This window comes from Zingiber officinale, unplaced genomic scaffold (assembly GCF_018446385.1).
Source record: "Zingiber officinale cultivar Zhangliang unplaced genomic scaffold, Zo_v1.1 ctg42, whole genome shotgun sequence".
NCBI classification, from domain to species: domain Eukaryota; kingdom Viridiplantae; phylum Streptophyta; class Magnoliopsida; order Zingiberales; family Zingiberaceae; genus Zingiber; species Zingiber officinale.
Window position 1 is genome coordinate 13,898 of NW_024589944.1, and position 19,956 is coordinate 33,853.

At 35.6% G+C, this 19,956-nt stretch overlaps 2 protein-coding genes across 3 annotated transcripts; both read right to left on the bottom strand.

Moving 5' to 3' along the window:
* Positions 1–14,203: 14,203 nt before the first annotated feature.
* LOC122037439 (probable disease resistance protein At4g19520) lies at positions 14,204–17,331 on the bottom strand. Of its 2 annotated transcripts, XM_042596913.1 has the most exons (4): positions 15,451–17,331; positions 15,162–15,260; positions 14,597–14,703; positions 14,204–14,507 (listed from the first exon to the last, which is right to left on the bottom strand). In XM_042596913.1, the coding sequence occupies exons 1-2, from the start codon at positions 17,329–17,331 to the stop codon at positions 15,210–15,212; spliced, it is 1,932 nt and encodes a 643-aa protein (XP_042452847.1). In that variant the 3' UTR covers positions 14,204–14,507; positions 14,597–14,703; positions 15,162–15,209. The 2 variants fall into 2 exon arrangements, with proteins under 2 accessions (XP_042452847.1, XP_042452846.1); XM_042596912.1 differs by having other exon boundaries at positions 14,597–15,260.
* Positions 17,332–18,089: 758 nt separating this feature from the next.
* Positions 18,090–18,827, bottom strand: LOC122037441 (putative disease resistance protein RGA3). The gene has a single exon (XM_042596916.1). It carries the CDS (start codon positions 18,825–18,827, stop codon positions 18,090–18,092), a length of 738 nt encoding a protein of 245 aa, XP_042452850.1.
* Between the last annotated feature and the right edge of the window lie 1,129 nt (positions 18,828–19,956).

Genomic DNA, 19,956 nt, shown 5'->3' on the forward strand with positions numbered 1-19,956 from the left:
AAGACAATAGTTTCTCGAAAAACTGTTGTCCATTAGGTGTGGTTAAATCTAAAATTTCTTGTAGTGGTAGCATCTTGTCCCTCAGACGTACCGAGCCCGTCGGCTCTCTTCCGTGTCGTCCTTCTCTCTAGCTGCGCCTTTTGCTCGACTTCCTATGCGCCTAAGCTCCTGCACACTTAAACACAAGGTTAAAACACCGCAGGACCTAACTTAACTTGTTTGATCACATCAAAACAACCTTGGGGTTCCAATAATTGATGCAGGAGGTGTTGGTGCAGGAAGCACCAGATGATCGAACCGAAGTTTTTATAATGACAAAGGGTTCAAAGTTAAGGGTTATTGTAGTTCTAATAAGTCTAACTGAGTGTGTAGGAAAGTCCTAAGTGAGTTTAGGCAAGGTAAAAGTCCTAATGAATACTAGATAAGTGAAAAACCCTACTTGTAGCTAGGCAAGTAAGTCCTGATCTGAAGGACTGGGCGGAAGTATTAATAGGTCGAGGATATCAAGTTGAAAATCCTACGGGTCAAGGACATTAGGTGAAAGTCCTGGAGGGTCGCGGATGCTAGGCGGAAGACTGGACGGATCAGGGATCAGATGTCAATCAGAAAGTCCTGAATTCTTGAAAGTTGATTAAAAATCTAAACACTTTGGAAGACCAGTTTAGAATCAGATAAACTCTTCTGAGAGGAGCATGTGAGGATGCACTCCCCGTTGAAGAAACAGTCGGCGTCGGTTCGACCTAGGGTTTCACGTGAAATTCAAAGTCAAAACCAGATAGTTCCGACACTGTCAAATTAATTAATAAATACTATTTTATATTATGCTAACTTTATTTTGTAAGGTATTGTTGGTATTTTGATTAACATGTTTTGCAAGAGCTGAAATGCATAAAGAATAGCTCAAGTGAACAAGTCCTAAGGTATCTCTTGTGTTGTTGGAGGCACTTCGGATGCTTTGGTTGAAGACCCCGAGTGGAAAGGCATAGCGGTGCCTCCCATGTTAGCTGGAGGTGCCCTGGAGCTTAGCATGGAGACAGCTTGGAGCACCTGAAAGGCGCTCTCCAGTGGATAGAAACCAAAATTTATGGGGTTTATTGAGTCTGAAGCTGAGGAGATAACTCTTGCAGTTGGAGGCACCTCGAACAAGGATGGAAGCACCCTCAACGCTCCATAAAATCATTGTTCGACCAAATCCAGAACAACACTTCAAAATCAACAAGCTACAACTTCTGATTTCAATTCAAAGCTTAAACACTTGTCGCGCTACTCTGACTTCCGACTACAACATTACAACGCTACTTCGATAACTGCGCTCTACACCGAATTTTCATACTGTTAGTATAATTTATTTTACGCAAACTTGTAATCATCTTTTTGTATGTTCTTTGTAATTATCGAATTTCTAGTTAATTATCCAACGGAAGCGGTCGTCGATCACGAACCTTGGAGTAGGAGTTGTCTCAGGCTCTGAACCAAATAAAACCAAAAGTGTTAACATTGTCTTTTATTTCCACTGCTTTTATTACTTCGAGTTTTTTTTTACAAAAAAGTGAAAAGCAATATTCACCCCTAGTACTTTTTGATCCAATAATTGATATCAGAGTGGAGGAGCTCTGAATTGGTGCAACTTATTTTTAAGCAAAAAATATAATTCTATAAGTAAAAAATTATTCTTACACTTTTTTTCAATTTTACATTTTCAAATTTTAGTCATAAGTTAGAATTGTTATAATAACCTCTTTTAACAAATTTCTCATATATATATTTTAAAAAAAATTTAAAGTTGGTGCAACATCATTTGAGCGATATTTCTTTTTTTCTTTCACACTACTAATCCAAGACCAAGTCTTGGTACGTTCTTCTCTTCATTTTCCTTTTGTGAGGTTTATTTGAAATGACTTATCAAGAAGGCTACAGTACCGTACTCCTACCTCTTTTCTCTAGCGAGGACTTCGATTATTGGAAGGGTCGAATGGAGTACCATCTCAAGACCTAAGTGGAGATGTGGATTGTAATCCAAATAGGATTTACACTCCCCACCAAAGATGTAGTACCTCTTACTTGAGACAAATTGGATGAACCAATAAAAAGGAAGATCAAGGCGGATGCAAAGGCCATTCAAACCTTACAATGTGGCTTGACTAAAGATGAGCTAAACCGAGTTGGACCATTCAATGGCAAAAAGGATCTCTGGCAAAAATTGATCAATCTTCACGAAGGAACCTCCGACGCTAAAGTATGTAAGAAAGATCTATTTTTAAATAAATTATATAACATTAAAATGTAGAATGGAGAATCATCAAGTCAACTACACGTGCAGATCCAAGATCTGCTCAATGGACTCCACTCGATCGGACATAAACTGGAGAATCACGATATTATAAGGTGTGCCCTTAATGCATTTCCAAGGAAAACTTTATGGGCATCTATAGTAGATGCTTACAAGGTTTCCAAGAATCTTTTGAATATTATACTAGACAAAATATTTTCTGAATTCTAATTAAATAAACAAACTAATGCACTTCCAGTCGAAAAAAATATTACTTTGGTTGCATGTACAAGCAAGACGAAGGAATCAAAGAACAAGTATTGAACTAAACTCGAGTCTGAAGGTAAGTCAGATTTAGAAGACGAAGACAAAATCACTGTCGAGCTCGTGAACCTAGTTTGAAAATTGTACAAAAGGAAGCAGGGGTTCACCAAATGAGAGATCAAGAAGGTAATTCAAACAAAGACGAAGCAATCGAGTCCAAATTCGACCACGAAGCCCAAATCAAAAGTGACATATTACAGATGCAACAAGAAAGGACACATCAAGTCAAACTGTACGAATTTGAAGGAAGTTAAGAAGCATCGAAAAAAGAAGGCGCTACTAGCAATGCGGAATGAATCTTCATCAGAAGACTTCGACAAAGAACATGAGCAAGCAAGTTTCCTCGTGCTTCCAACTTGAGAACAAGTTACTAAAACTGAGTCGAAGAACAAATCAAAAGCTGAGTCTGAGTGAGCCACAGATCTGTATCCAGTTCATATGATACCAACTCCATTGTAAGTTCGTCGTTAGGACGGGCTAAAAACCGATGTCTATGAGCGAAAATCTGTGCTTATAGACACCGGTTTTTATAAAAACCGGTATAAAATACTCAAAGACATTGGTTTTTGTTTAAAACTGTTGTTGTTCCACCGATGTCTATGAGGGTTTTTCTTGTAGTGAGCTAGATTGCACAATTTAATTTATTATCTAGAAAATTAGTCAATTCTAATATCTAGGTTAAGTCACTCTAAAAGGAGGTCAAAGCCCTCAAGGAGAAGACTAATCCAAGTCCTTTGACTGAGCCAATTTAAATTAGAACTTCAACTCAAGTCTAACAACTTGAGGAAGAAAATTCAAATTTGAAAACTCAAGTAGAACTTAAAGACACATTGGAACAATTCACTTTGGGTTCCAAGAACCTTGATATGATTCTTGGAAAACAAAGCGTCGTATACAACCGATCCGAACTTAGATACAAGGCTATACATCGATTCAGATATTATTACTTGTCTTTGGTAAATTGAACTAATAGAAATCTAGTCCAAGCATGGATTCCTCAGTCTAACTTGACTTATCAAGTTGGACTTAATCAATATTAGATCCCCAAGGATCAAATCTATTACCTTGACATATCTTATTGAGGTTATGATCCAGGAGGACCCAATAGAAACACCATATTTATTGTTAGATAGATTTTCTTGATTGCTTAATTAACTGCTTTCCTTATTTCTGCTTAGATTATAATGGTTAGACAAGGAATTAACCTTGATTGACACTTAACTAGCTTGACCAAGGATTTTCTCAAAGAAAGTTAAACATTCAATTTTTTAAAAGACTTTGTCTAGAAGTGGTTGTTGCTCTGATACACAAGAAGGCGCCTGTGTCTCACCACAACCTGGAAGCCAATTATCGAAAAGAATATTTAACCGACTAACTGTTAAACCTAAGTCAAACTCAATGTGTGTGTGTGTGTATATATATATATATATATATATATATAAATATATATATATACATACATACATATATATCAAACATCTCATAAAGACCTGTAAGGCTCCCTAATTAAAAATCTAGAAATGAATGGGATGTTAAGATTAATCAATTTAGACTTACTTAACCTAACTCAAACTAATCAATTACTTAACATAACTCAAACTAATTAATTTAATTAATCACTTTGCTCAATTTAACCTAAAATCTAATTAATTCAATTGATCTAATTCAAACTTAAATATTTTTCAAATTCAAACTTAAATATTTTTCAAAATTCAAATTTAAATATTTCTCAAAATTTTAAATTTAATTATTTTTCAAAATCTTAAATTTAATTATTTTTTCAAAATTTAAATTTAATTAATTTTAAAATTTTAAATTAATTTTAAAATTTTAAATTATTAATTAAAATTTTAAAACTTAAATTGATTTTAAAATTTAATTAAAATTTTAAAACTTAAATTAATTATTACTTAACCAAATTAATTTTTCAAAATCTAATTAATTTTTCCAAATTACATTTATGCTTGGACTCTAGGGTTATACTCATGCTATTAACTTTACTTAATTTTTCATTTTTGCAAGTTTTCCTCGTTAAACAAAATAATTATTTAAGCACTTGTATCTTCAAAATTTTTAATTTTTCAAATCTCTTTTCAACCAAGGCATTAATTGAGGGTGAGTTCTTTATATTTCTTTTAAAAATTATTTTTGATATATATCAAAGGAGAGAAAAAAATTAAAAGTTAAGTTGCTAGTTTTCAAAAGCTGTTTTTTTTAAAAGAAAAGAAGTAATTGCTAATTCTCAGGGGAGATTAAAGTTTTTTTTTTTTTTGGTATTTTAACTTTGAAAGCATAAACCTTTTCTAAGTTCTATTTCTATCATTAGAAATTTAACTTTGAAAAAAAGGAGTTAAAAATTCTTACTTGTATAAGTCTTTAGTTAGGCTTTATTTAGCTTTAAATTTTATTGTCATAATTCAAACGAGAGAGATTGTTAATGCCAGAAAAACCAGATGATCGAACCTATGTTTTGATAATGACAAAGGATTCAAAGTTAAGTATTATTGTGGTTCTACTAAGGCTAACTGAGTGTGCAGGAAAATCCTAAGTGAGTTTAGGCAAGGTAAAAGTCCTAGTAAATATTGGACATGTGAAAAACCCTAGTTATGGTTAGGTAAGGAAGTCCTGATCCGAGAGACTAAGCGGAAATTTTAGTAGGTCGAGGATATCAGACGGAAAATCCTACGGGTCGAGGACAGTAAGTGAAAGTCTTGGAGATCACATACACTAAGCAGATGATTGGACGGGTCGCGGATCGTGTTGGGTAACCCGATGCGGGTGCATGTTAAAACACATTTCGTAAACATGCACATCAGAAAATAAAATAATAATAATTCCTAATTATTACATTACACACACCACACGCATACACGGATATAATATGTCAGACATGATCGCATAATTAAAATTTTTACGAAAAGTAAATTTTCGTTAAGTATACTTAACGAATGATGCTTAGAAGATTCTATCAAATGATCCGGAGTGGGAAGGAGATCGACCAAGCGACACTCTGAAATCTTGCCTCTACTCATATCCACGTTGAGTTATCTTCAAGATGACATCAATAAGTTTGCACTACAACAAAAATGTCAAAAGACAACACCACAAAGATAATGATTTTGGAAGAAACTGTTATGAATTTGATAAAAGACACGGTTTTGGACAAAACCGCTATCTTTGAGCTCCCATAAAATATAAAAGACAACATTTTTGTTAAAACTGTTGTTGTTGAGCGATTTTATTTTAAATCAATGATACATTTTACAACGGTTATCTAAAACCGTTGTCTTTTAATATTTTTAGGGGTTAAGACAACAGTTTTATAAACCGTTGTGTTTTTATATTGTTTTATATAGTCAAAGACAACGGTTTTAATAAACCGTTGTCTTTGACTTTATTTTTCATTGTTTTCCCCTTCACATTTTTTATTGCAACCGTGTTTTACTTTCCCTTTCTGCCAAAAACTTTTAGCGCCATGTTTTCCCCCCTTAGCCTTCTCGAACCCTAACCTATTTTTCTTTCTCTCTCCTTATACAATCTCTTCACGCAATGAACCCTTGCTATTTTTTCTTCCTCCTCCTTCCTTGGTCTCTGATCGAGTTGCCCCTCCTCCACGATCAGACTGACTTCCACCCCGATCTTCTCATCTTTGGTACAAACTCCTTCTACACCTTCACCCTCAACCTCACCATCTTCTTGCTAGTCGTGAAGACCACTGCTCTCACTATGAACGTTGTCGGCGTCATCAAGGATGGGCTCCTCATTGCCTTCTCCCGGTCCATCATCCGTGACACAATCACCCCCGTCAACCTCTTCCTCTATGACATCACCTTCCTCGGCGTTTCCTACTACAGCAAGGGGCCTCGTGGCCTCTTCTCCCACAACATCCATCCGCCTCTAGGGTCTATCTGTGTTCTTTCTTCAAGAGTCTTCTACCAAAAAGGCTCTTCCATGGCTTTAGAGGCGAGAGGATCATGAACATATAGGCGAAGCAGCATCAGACTCATAAGGCCTCGTATGTTTACTTGTGATAAATTTGAGTTAAGCAATGCTCTTTTGTTCGTCTTCCGATCTTCTTCTGTTGTTTTCTAACCCATTCTTTTGTTCTTCGATTAACATCACGAATCCTCAACTTGTTATTTTCTGAGTTTTTTTTCTTCACTTGATGTGTTATTGGTTAATCTGAATTTGTGGTGATCTTTTTTTCTTGTGCAATGGTTTATTTTGAGTGTATTACAGCATGTAGGATTTTATTTATTTTGGGGATTTCTACAGTTTCCTTCTATGTTGCTGCTTTTGTTATATGTAAATATATTTGTTTGTTTAGTTTTGTAAACTTGCGTCGATGTATTATCCTTCATCTTGGATCGTCGTTTGATGTGGCTGTTTTTTTCTGATGACGTAGTAATTGATTAACATTTATGTTTGCTTATAAAAAAAAATTTATTTTGTATCTTCATGTTTTTTGTTCTCATTTGATTTATTCTACTTGTGGTTTAGTCTCTTCTTTTTTAAATATTTTTCATGAATTAATGGAGTCAAAAGGTGGGAAAAAGTCCAGTAGTAGTAGTTTGTTACATTACGAAGCTCCCCTCCCCCTCGGCTATTGCATTGAAGACTTTCTACAACATGGAGGAATCAATAAGTTCCAATCTGTTGCTTACTCCAATGTAAGAATCTCCAAAAACATGTTAGTGACAAAGGAGAAAAAAATGGATCTTTTGCTTTCTTATTTTTCTTTGTTGTATATTAATTTGTTGTTCTCATGAAAATTAATTGTGACCATTTGATCTTTTGCAGCGCGTGAGGAAGTCATCTTGATATTCCTTCTTATATTCTAAACCATTAGTTGAATATATGATATGAGAACTAGTCCTTCATAACTTGAGAATGGAAAAATATGCAAAAAAAAAGGAGTATTTTTCTTTCATATTTTTTCTTATGTCCATCATAACTACGTAGTTTATGCCTTCATCTTTTTTTCTTCTTCTCCTTTTTTTACCTTCACTCTTTTTTGAGTGAATATTCTTATTGTTGTGTTATTAACATGTTTTGTTTTGTTACACATCTAATCATGTCAACAGATTAATGGCAACTTGTGCAAAATCTCATTTTATCTATTTTTTTGAAAAATAAAAATTCTTCTCTTTGACTATCATATTCTTATTTCAGTGGAATACAAATTACCTAAACATTCAAAATACAGATGGAGGTGCAAAAACAACTTCAAGAACAACTAGAGGCAAGTTCCATGTGCATTATGAAAATATATATGATATTTTTATTGTTTTGCTTCAAGTAAATTTCTAAACAATCCAAGAAATGAAATGATAATAGATTTGTATGGATGAGAATAGTCAGGTACAAGCGCCTCTCTGCTTTTGTGGATTCCCTCTTTTCTTCTCAAACTCTTGATTTTTTTTGTCGGATCTATGTAGTTGGATCCGTCAAGCGACAGGATGCACCGGTTGTGGCGGCTGCAGTGGCAGCTCCTGTTTGTCCCCGGGGGCGACTAATGCTGGCACGGTCGTGCCGTGCCTTGGAGCCTACCAAGAGAGATGATTCGACCGTCCACGCCGCAATGGCGGTGGAAGCGTCCGACACCACGATGGGAGAGGAAGACACCGTCAATTATGAGAAGCTGGGTAAGGAGCTCAAGATCGCTTCGCCACTGGAGATCATAGATCGGGCTCTGGAGATGTTCGGCAATGAAATCGTCATTACTTTCAGGTTAAAAGGCGTTATTTCTTATCTATTATTATTTTGGCCAGATTTTCTCCTCTCTGTTTTGTCATATGCTGATTTTGTTTTGTTTTGGATATTGATTGTGTTTGAATATACCACAAATTACACAAACGGTACTATTTATGAAATTCAATACAACACAAGTGTTTGTTTGATTGTTTGTAGTTTGCACCAACATATTCATTTCTGTCTAGTACAACATTATTTTCCCTTCTAATTCTTTTTTTTTTTTTGATAAACTATGATACTGCAATTTAAGTTTTAAGGCAAGGGTGAGAATGTCTATAAACCCACAAATCAAACACCTTGAGAGATAAATAGGCAGTATAAAAGAACTCTTAGATTCAGATCACCTTGGTTAAGAGAATGCATAGAGGCGACTTTTTCAATCAGTCCCCTTCCTTAGTTGTCTTGCTGAAGACTATAGTATGAAAGTTTTAAAGTTTGATGCATATATTTATGATTTAAGATCTGTCACTGTAAAAGAGTATGATTTGTTTATTTATGATTTAAGGTGATTCAAGATAACAATTTGTTGGATAAGCCTAAGAAGGTTAATCCTATGCTTTTGATTGTTATGCTCTTGTGTGAAGCATAGATTATTCTCGTCTTTCGAAACCTTTAGACAGAAGATTGTAACTGACACGGGAGTTTTTTGGAACAGCGGAGCAAAGGATGTAGCTTTGATAGAATATGCAAAATTAACTGGTCGACCATTTAGAGCCTTCAACCTTGATACTGGGAGGCTAAATCCTGAGACATACAAGTTCTTTGATACTGTAGAGAAGCACTATGGGATCAACATCAAGCACATGTTTCCTGATGCAAGGGAAGTACACACCCTTGTTAGAAGCAAAGGCCTCTTCTCCTTTTCCGAAGATGGGTACCAGGAATGCTGCCAGATGAGGAAAGTGAGACCTCTAAGGAGAATGTTGAAAGGCCTCCGCGAGTGGATCACTGGGCAGAGAAAGGATCAATCCCCTGACACGAGAGCCAATATCCCTGTCAGGTAATTAGTTTGTGTTTGATGTATCTGCCTTTACTATGCTAACTTCCTTTTACCATCATGTTTTGTTCAATTACTTTATTTTATCAAGATCGATTAGAAAAAGGATTAAATTTTGTTTTCCCTTTCCATTCGATAACTTTTGAATTGGTCATGACTTTTGCAACTGCTTCTAAGATTCTGTTCAACAGCCTTCTTCTTAAAGAATTGGACGCTCTGTAGTTGTGGGCGAAGTAATACTGATGACCTACTTGCACAAGAAGCACAATGAAAAGGGAAATACATATTAACATAAGACAGTTCTACAGTGATGTAGTGCAAATGTACTACTATTATTAAAGGTTAAAACAAAATGATAATCTTAAAATTACCAACTTGTGTTGGAAAGCTTGCAATGCTCCCCTTTGATGGATCAAATCAAGCTCGATTATTATAAGTTAAAGGTAATAATCTGCAGCCAAATGTGATGGATATAGTTTCCCATTAGATGTGTAATGGGCATTTTTCTTGCAGGGGAATGGTTGACTGATCAAGAACAAGTCAAGTAATATATATTATGTGGCTTCCTTTTCTCCATAACATAAATAAATAAAGGAAATAATGTCTTCTAGTTTTAAGTCTGAAATTTATTTCTTGTTTTTATTTTTGATTTCTCTTGCATGGCATAATGTTTTTTGCTTGATTTTTCTATTGGAGTAGCTCATGCTATCCGATGGTTTTGGAAGAAGAGAAACAAAATACCAAAATGAAATCTTTCATTTTAAAACTTCATTCTTCTTGCATTTATAGTCTCCAGCTTTTTTTGGTGTTTAGAACAAAAGTGAAAAACTAGTTCAGCAAGCCTATCATTGGATTAAGGTATTATTAATTTCCCCACTGTTAAAAACTGTTAAAAGACAACTGATTTTATCCTTCCACAATCAGGATTCGTTCTCTGGTTGACAATCAGAAACTGAGATTGACTCGACAGATATTGAATACTATTTTATGTACCTTGATATCTGTAAGGTGTTTTTTTCAGGCAGTTAATAATTTAAATTGTTTCTGTACAGCGTGGATAATCTCTGTAAGGACATTTTTCTTTGTGGCAAGATGGATGATCAAGGTTGGGTTCCCATTTCATTGGTTGCTACCTTTAACATGGTGAGTAATCCATGTGATTATGGATATGAGGAGTAATTCCATGTTCAAAAAATTTAACTGCCTCTACTTCCTAACACATCACAATATATGTAGGTCAAAAGGGTGACCACGAGCACAGCGGTGATATTGAATGCTCTAAGAGATTCAACAGAACTTGAAATACAGGTACTTCACCCCCATCTTTTCCCCTCTTGATTCTACTCTTATCAGTTATGCTTCTTAAATAATTCATCTTGGTATTTTTCTTCAAAACCTGTTCCTTCAATCATCTACAAGCAGAGAAAATTAGAAGACGAGAGGATTGGATGAGATGGTTACTGCCCTCGATGGGAAATCCAAATGGTCATGGTTCCACGCCTCACTTGACATTGAACCATGATGATTTAGTCATCCACCCCATACAGACTCTCGGATTAGAGGAATCTTCCAGCTAGGCCACCATGAGTCGTACTCAAACTGAGATAGCACTTGATAGGGGATCAACATCCTGTAGCTGCAACAGCCAGCAGGGTAGAGATCCAGCTCAACTAGAAGAACTTTGCTGTAGCGATTCAGATCATGAAATAGACAGTGACTGAATCATCATGAAATAGTCTTTTGGCTATTGTTCATTAGTTGTAAATAGAGTTTATTTGTTTATTTGTATTGGGATAAATTTTATTTGAACATGAGATATGTTTCTTCTTTTGTGATTGTAATTCTTGTATAACTAACATTTTGAATGATATTGATATGGGGAATATTCTTTCTTGATTATGATTCTTTATTATATTTTAAATTGAAATATGATATATTGGTATTAAAAGATAATAATTTAAAAGACAACGGTTTAAAATCGTTATTGTTGTCTATCACCCTCAGAGACAACAGTTAAAAACCGTTGTCATAGCCCTAAAAACGGTTGTACCTGGCAGAAAAATGCTCTAAATAACAACGGTTTTAAACCGTTGTCTTTTCACGCAAAGACAACGGTTTAAAACCGTTGCAAAACTATTATCTTTTCATTCAAAGACAACGGTTTTAAACCGTTGTCATAGCCCCCCCCCCCCCCCACCACTTTTAACAACACTGTCAATTACAACCGTTTTAAAGGGCATACGACAACGGTTTTTAACCATTGTCTTTTAATATTTTTGTTGTAGTGCTGAGTTCCATCTTCGCGAAGGATAATAGCCTTGCGTCCGAAGATGGAGCGATCCAAGAGAAGGATCACGACACAATTCGTGTCCGACAGATGAAGCAACATGACACGAAACGTGATGAGCGGTAACAACGATTGTTGCTATTCGGAGATCGGAAAAACTTCTTGTCGACGATCAGCAGTAAATCATATTTGTTTTAAGACCAAATCATATTTGCAATCCATATCAGTAACCTTTATTTGATTTAAGACCAAATTAGATTTGGTTGAAAATCAATCTTGATTCAAAACAAAGAACCCCTTTTAATTAAAACCAAACCAATTTGATTTATAATTAAACCAAAGAAAATTCAACTTGTCTTCAAAAGACGTGGCTCATCCGTGCTTTCGTTGCACCAATTTGATTCTATATTTACCTTTTGTCTGGTTCAACTAGACTTAATCTCTTTAGATCTGAGAATCTAATTCTCAAACTTGTTTTATGTCTCTTAGATAAACTTGTAATGCATGTGACTTTATAGGTTTCCGGTTATGTTGGTCGTCCATAATTAACCATCAATTATAGAACGATCATGAGTGACACCTAGTAGTACATCATGATCCCCAATTAACTGGAAAATCCTAAGTTATCTCGGAACCACTTCTAAACCCTTCAGCAGCTATAGTAAGTCATTCCTCGTTTCTTTTACTCGTCTTATACCCACTTGGTTTAGGACATAGTCTATGTGTCAGTCCCCATTAGACTGACTACATCACACCTGACCCCAAGTAATACTTCCTCATTCTGCATATTCAAATTACCCTGACATGTATCTAAGAGTCTCGTGCTCTTAACATGTGATACTTTGGCTAAAAACTTTAAGTAATAATCTTAATAAGTGGTCATAAGGTATACGTCTGCTCGCAAGAAGCGGTGAATCCTCTATAGGCTATCCAAACACCTTCGGATATTTTGACTTATACCCAATCATCCAAGGTCTACATCTCCAAGGAGATGCTTACATAAGATGTCAAAATGTAAGCCTCCATGATCAAGATGACTTGAATATCTCGAGTCGAACGAAACTTGCACTTGAGCTATAGTAAGAGTTTCGTTGACATATCTATATATATAGAGAACCATATAAAATCTTACAGCAGGTCATTTTAATGAACTAGTTACCAAAACTAGTATCTATGTTTAACTCTCGATATCCCAGTGTCTCCAGTTAGTGAGAAAATAGTTGCTTAACCGAACCAAGGAGTATAACCTATGCTAGCCTTACAGAATTGATGATGTTCGAATGCATCAATCGACGACTAGGAAAATTCTAATACGTTGATAATTGCACATGTAGAAATAATCACAAGTTGTAATCCAATCACAAATTCTCTCATGCTATGAATTGTATCGCGGACATTTAGTAAATGAGTTTAAGACAATCAAATATATAATATGCACTCAAATAGCGAATTTATATTTATCAAATAAATAGTAAAAATTATAAGGCGATTATTTTAGGACATCTCTCAAAAACTAACAGATCGGATGTCCAGCTGAAAGTCCTGAAATTTCAGATGCTGAGCAAAAGTCCAAATGATATGGAAGACCGGTTTGACATTAGGTAAACTCTTTTGAGAGGAGTATGTGATGATGCATTTCTCGTTGAAGGAACAATAGATGTCAGTTCGTATTAGGATTTCACGTGAAATTCAAAGTTAGAACCCGACAATCCCAAGATTGTCAAATTAATTAATAAATACTACAACCCCAAGACAGTCAAATTAATTAATAAATACTATTTTATATTATGCTAATTTTATTTTATAGGATATCGTTGGTATTTTGACAAACATATTTTGCAAGAGCTGAAATACAAAAAGAATAAGTCAGATGAATAGTACTCGAGACGCCTCCTGTGAAGTTGGAGGCGCCTCGGATGTCTTGGGAGTTAGACTTGGAACTCCGACAAATATGTTATTACCATCTGATAAAATTGTCTGGCGTCATGAAAATGTAAGAGGCTTCCTTAGCAATTAGCATATACGAAATGTTATAATTTAAGCACTCAAATCAGGTAGATTTTAACAATGGCACTCACTGACTTTTAAAAAAAAACAACTCTCATTACAATTCAGTAAAAAAATCTCACTAAAAAGAAGAATCTGCATAAGGTAAATTTAACTCTCATTAAAAAATCTAAGATTTTCAATGCATAAATTTACTGTATTTTTTTAAAACAAATTGCAGACGCTATATATATATATTAATGAATTATATTTGGGTAATGATAAAAAAAAATCTGTTTTCATCCAAAGAGCATTTAAAAAAAATTAAAATAGCTCTCCAACATATTTTAACTATATAATAAGTGGTATAACAATTTAAAACTGATTTGAAAAAAATTAAAATAGTTTTAATTAAATTAATAAAATAATAAAATTTAATATAAAAATATTGTATGTTTAATTATTTTATCTAAATTAAAATAATTTTATTTTATATTACATCTGCTATAGTAATGTTGAAATAAAAATATTTTTAAAATTTTTTAAAATAAAAAATATGCTTTTTTAACTTTAAAGAAAGATAACCTTAAGATAAAAATGGGTAATTAGAGATTTATTTTTACCCATTATATTTTAATAAACATGGCAACACGTCCCAAGATCTAAAATAGAGTAAATGAACCGTGTTCATGGAATAACTTACACGATTCCCTAAAAAAAAAAATACTAGAACAAATTAAGCTTCCAAATCGGAGACTTGAAACTAATACTTTCACCATTCCCCTCTCCAAATGAATGAGTTTGCTTGTTTGTGATGATCTCCAATTTGGTTAAACCAGACACTATCCTCCTCTTGTGTATTTGATTGGTTCTTCCTCGTCAAGTTCGATCTGTTGTAGTAAGGATTAATCGATAAGAATTAAATTCAAGCAGAAAAAAAAGGTTAATCAATAGATGATATATACACTATATGTATTACCAAGTATAGAGTGTCTACAATGCAATGGTAAAGTGCTTCCACATTTGATCAGGTATCCACGGATCAAGTCCTTCTAGCTTACCTTGCGCTTCAGTCCATCTGATATGCTATTAACATAAAAATATATATTTACTCGATTATAAGTCTTCATCCAAGATTGTTATTTTACAATCAAAATGCGGATGTAATTTAGAATGATAAAAATAAGTGTAAAATGAAAATATTGAAAGCATTTCAATTCTGAAGATGAGACTATATTATGTATAGCCAGTCATGATTGCTTCTCTTCAAATTTAATAACATCCGAAGCAGTGGGATTCCAATTCTTCACACACGCCCTTAGTCTCCCAAGAACATCATCAAATTTCTGTAATACTTTTGCAACTTTAACAGAAGCATCAATCTCTTTAGCAATTAGTTGTGTTTTATAGAAGTGTGGAAAACAACACCCAAGGAGAGGATTATCGGGGAATGGGTTATTTAATCTCTCTATGGTTTATTTTCAAAATGAATGGAAAGAAAAGCTTAAAGCACAAAGAGATTTGGTTCAAAAATGATAACTTGCCCTTTTGATGAATGACCAGCTCCTGCAGTTGGTATTACATATATATGATCATGCGGAACGCCAAAGTCTGCTGCTGACCCAGTTGCAATTGACTTGAGCCTGAGGTGATACGTATAGAACACAAAATAAGTAACACGGAGATTATTAAACAGCTCAGAGAATAAAATGGACACGAGCAATTTTGAGAAAACTTGGTCTATGGCATTGTAAGTGACAATGAGATAATTCAATAAGCAAACACAAGATGCAGTATGAACAAAGTGACGATTCCTTGTTAGCATTAACACACCTCGGCCTTGTCCTCTTTGTCAGCTGTAATTTCAATGTACTTGATGTTAGGGCAGTCCCGACCGATGTTCTTTTGGTAACGCTTCTCAAGCTTTGCACTGCATCCATAAATTGTCAGTCTCTCCAAGGAGGCAGGCATCCTGGGCAGTGACTTGAGTTCTGGAGCAGAATGTATACGAAGAAACTTGAGCGATGAAAAGCTCTCCAAACTTGCGGGTAAAGATTGCAGATGAGACATCCGATACAAATGTAAATTTTCCAGAGACTTCCGATATTGCAACAACGACTCCTCTATCTCAGAAGGGAAACAAGTGAGCTCTTTGTCACTACTTATGATATAAAGGGTCTTTAGCTTTTCTGAAATCGGTATCATGGGTAGATAGAAGATGTCGTCGATATCAATGTCTTCAAGTGAAGGTAATGCTCCCTTCTTTTTCTTTGTGGCACTTTGTTCTGTTGTTGTTGCTAATTTGGAGCAGCGCTTAATCTCCAATATTCTGAGGGAGGCAAGTCCCGTCAATGACTCCAATTCACATAATTCTTTACAATCATAAATCCTCAATTTCTGCAACGCTGTCAGATTATGCAGATACTCTATGTTGGGAAGAGACACCAAACGATGGCAACCTGATACTTTCAAATCTTTCAGTGAGGAAAGACCTTGAAGACATCGACCCAATGACTCTTGCGAAATGCCAGAGTCTGTAAAAGATAGATATTCAAGGGAGGAGGGAAGGATGCTAGTAACCTTATCACTTGCAGAGTGATCAAAAACTGAGGAAGATGATACCGCATGCTTCCTTGTCTTGTCTTTTAAAAATTCCTCTGACTCAACCTCAGCAGCAGAGAGGAATTTCGGACAATCAGAAATGCTCAAAGATGTAAGAGATTTTATAATATATAAGCCTCCTGGTGAAGTCAAGGTTTCACCACTCTTGATATACAACCTTTGAAGTGCAGTCAGATGTTCCAGCTCATTTGCTAAAGGAAGTGATTCCACGCCCGGAGAAAAATATAAAGATAAGCCAGTGAGCAAAGTAAGACCTTGTAGATAACTTGCCAAATCATCATCTTTGAAAAGAATTGAAAGTGTAAGTTCTTTCAGTGACGACGGAAGGAGATGATCATCATCTTCGTCGATTAATCCAATCTGCACAATTTTTGGACACTCAGAAATTTGAAGGGTCTCGAGGGACATCATCAGCCGCTGAAATCCTCCAAATGTCCTAGAACCATTGGAACACTTGTAGTTGTAGGATCGTGGAAGAGCTTCTAAACCCAAATTTTCCAGTGTGAGATTCTTTATAGACAACGGGAGGTCAGGAATTTTCTTTAGTTTGGGATAGTCACAAATTTTGAAGCTTTTGAGATGAGGGAACCATATATAGTCATCCGCACCATTCCATTCCTCCAAGAGGGGAAGGTCATAAAATCCAAGTTGCTCTAAAACTGGAAATTGTATGTCGATCTGGCTAGAGAAGTGACAACCCAAACTTCTTATTGCATTCATTTCATTCAATTTCAGAAACTTAAGGCAGGGCAACTTCCATAGAGAGGGCAGCTCTTCCAAACTTGTACAAGCATTAAGTTGAAGATTTCCAAGGAGAGAAAGAGAAGTATCCATCCATGGTGCAGGCCTACCCCCTTTGTACCCTCTAATGGTGAGTTCTCTAATTGTAGGATAGGGTTGTAGAGCTGCCAGAACAGGTTGATCAAGGTCCGGATTACTTGCATCATCATCAGGATTATTTGCAACATTCCAGTCCAGTTCCAGGCTTATGAGATAACGTTTCTTGACCAAGTTGACCATATTGGCCTTTTCAAGACTTCGCACATTGGAAAGTTGTTTAATGGTTAATTTACGGAGATTATCCATATTCATCAGCTCCTCAATTCTATGCCCGGGTTTTGTGCTGATAGGGAAGCATAATTCCTGGAGAGATGTTAACTTTCCTACTTTAGCCACTGAGAAAAGTGTATACTCATGCACTTCGTATAAATGTCTTAAATTGGTCAAGCGTCTTTTGCCAAAGCGTCATCTTCTCCCATTAGAACTTGTAAGAAATAGAACTTACGCATTGATAGTGATTGTAGAAAATTATTCCGAATTTGAAGAAACCGTATTTTTACAAAGTCACTAATGCTTTTCAAACACCGATCAGATAAATTAGAATCCATAATCAATACTCGAATTCTTCTCGGTGATTTACATGCATCTTGAATAAACTCCTCAAATTGTTGACGATCCCCATCATACTGTATACAAAGGGTTCGCAAGTGCTTGAATTTGCTCACTATGTTAGCTAGATCATGGAGTTGAGCATGGGAACAAGTAATAGATATATGACGGATAGTATTATTATCCAAAATGAGACTTGGAGTTGTGCCATCCACAATTCTACAACATTCATAGTGTGAAATATGGCAAGCAAGACAGTTCAGCATATCATGCATGGTGTAATAATCATTTTCTAAACCATAAGGTGACTTGTTATAGAAAAATGGACTCCGATTGTAGTCAAAGAAAGATTTGTTGCACAACATATCAAAGCAACAGTTAGCTATGTCCTCCTCATCCGAGCCCTCCTCTAATCCATCCGAGTAAATTAGGCCTACTGCCACCCACATGCACACCAACTTTTACTTGTTAAATTTGTAATCTTGAGGGAATATACTGCAGTAGGCAAAGCACCGCTTCAAGCGTGGTGGAAGCATCACGTAACTCAGGGTTAGAACTGGAATGAAATTGTATGTTGAATCTTGTGACCTTTTCCATAATTCACTTCTTAAAATGTTTGTCCAGTGATCTGCTTCTAGTTTACTATTCAACGCTCCTCCAATTGACTTTGCTAGAAGAGGTACACCTTTCAATTTCTTTACTATTTCTCTGCCAATTTCTTTAAGCAGTGGAAATCCATTTGGGTCTTGACCAGCAAATGCATGCTCGTATAGGAGTGAAAGACATTCATCCTCTGACAATCCTTGCAACATCATTGGCATCATTGTACCTTTGATTTCTCTTGCAACCATATTTGCAACTGATTTTGATCTAGTTGTTAATAGTACCCAACTACCCTTTTGGCCATATAACAATGGAGCACATAGTTTCTCCCACTCTCTCTGATTTTTGTCATCCCAAGCATCATCTAGGACAAGTAAAAATCTTTTGGAATGTAATTTTTCCTTGAGTTTCTCTGGTATTAATTCCAATGGCCCAGATTCAGATCTGCCAGTTGAATACTCTAGAATTTTCTTCGTAAGATTTGATGAATTGAGATCAGGTAAGGAGTCACATACCCAGATTTTGATGTCGAAGTGTTCCTTTTTCACATTTTTAAAATGATCAAAGACTTCTTGAGCGAGTGCAGTTTTCCCCATACCACCCAACGCTACCAAAGGAAGGCAATGCACATTCTCACTGATTTGAATTTCGGATTATTCTCCTAGCAAATACTTAATGATTTTCTCTTTTTCTTCCACACGCCCTTTGAATGATGATACAGGTAAAGAAAAGGTGATCCTACTTTGATGAGACAATGGTAGAATCCCTTGCTGCATTTGTCCAGTGCCGACGCCACCTGTCGGAGTCACCAGTGCCAAAAACTTCTCAACATCTGAAGCAGAGGTGTTCAAGTTCTTAACGCATGTCCTTAATCTCCCAAGAACATCATCAAATTTCAGTAATCTTTTTGCAGCATTAACAGAAGCATCAACCCTTCTAGAAAGCCAACTTTTGTCACTATTAGCTTTCGTCTCCAGTTCAAGATATTCCAGCTCATCCAGCACATCCTCAGCCTCGTCGATCACATCCCTGAACTTCCACAGCCACTTAATTAATGCTCGATCAGAAGATTCATACGAAGTTAATCTATGTTCGGCAAAGGAAACAACTGCTTCGATCTGAGGAAGTAAGTCTTGGAGGCTTTTCAATTCTTCTTGCAAGTAGGTTTCCCAGTAGCACTGATCTTGCAAATAATTAGTGGTTTTATCAACTAGTTTATTGATGACATGATTTACACCAGAAATCTCCAGTATTGGCGAGACTATGTCCATAGCTGCTGCTATTGCCAATGATTTTAGATAAATTAGACGGTATTCATAATCATCTTTCATCTATTAAAAAACACATAGTAGCATGAGATCTCTGAAACAAATCTGTAATAGGAACGAAAGCATATAGCATACCTGAGATCTCAGAAGCAAATCTTTAATAGAAACCAAAAAAAAAATAAAAAAGAACAACAAAGAGGAATATGCAGAAGAATTGCTAAAGAAGAAGAAAGATGGTTTAATTACCTGGTTGATGCTGAAGTCAGAGCTCGAATGCTATCCGGTTAGATGTGCAGATGTTGCATGAATGTTGGATCTGCGTTCCAACGTTGGCTCATTGAAGTTGGACAGAGCTCAATGGTATCCAGTTAGACCATTGGCCCCAGCTTTACACTTATTGCCCTTGTTGTTTTCCTATGATTGAAGTTGAACAGAGCTCAATGGTATCCAGTTAGAC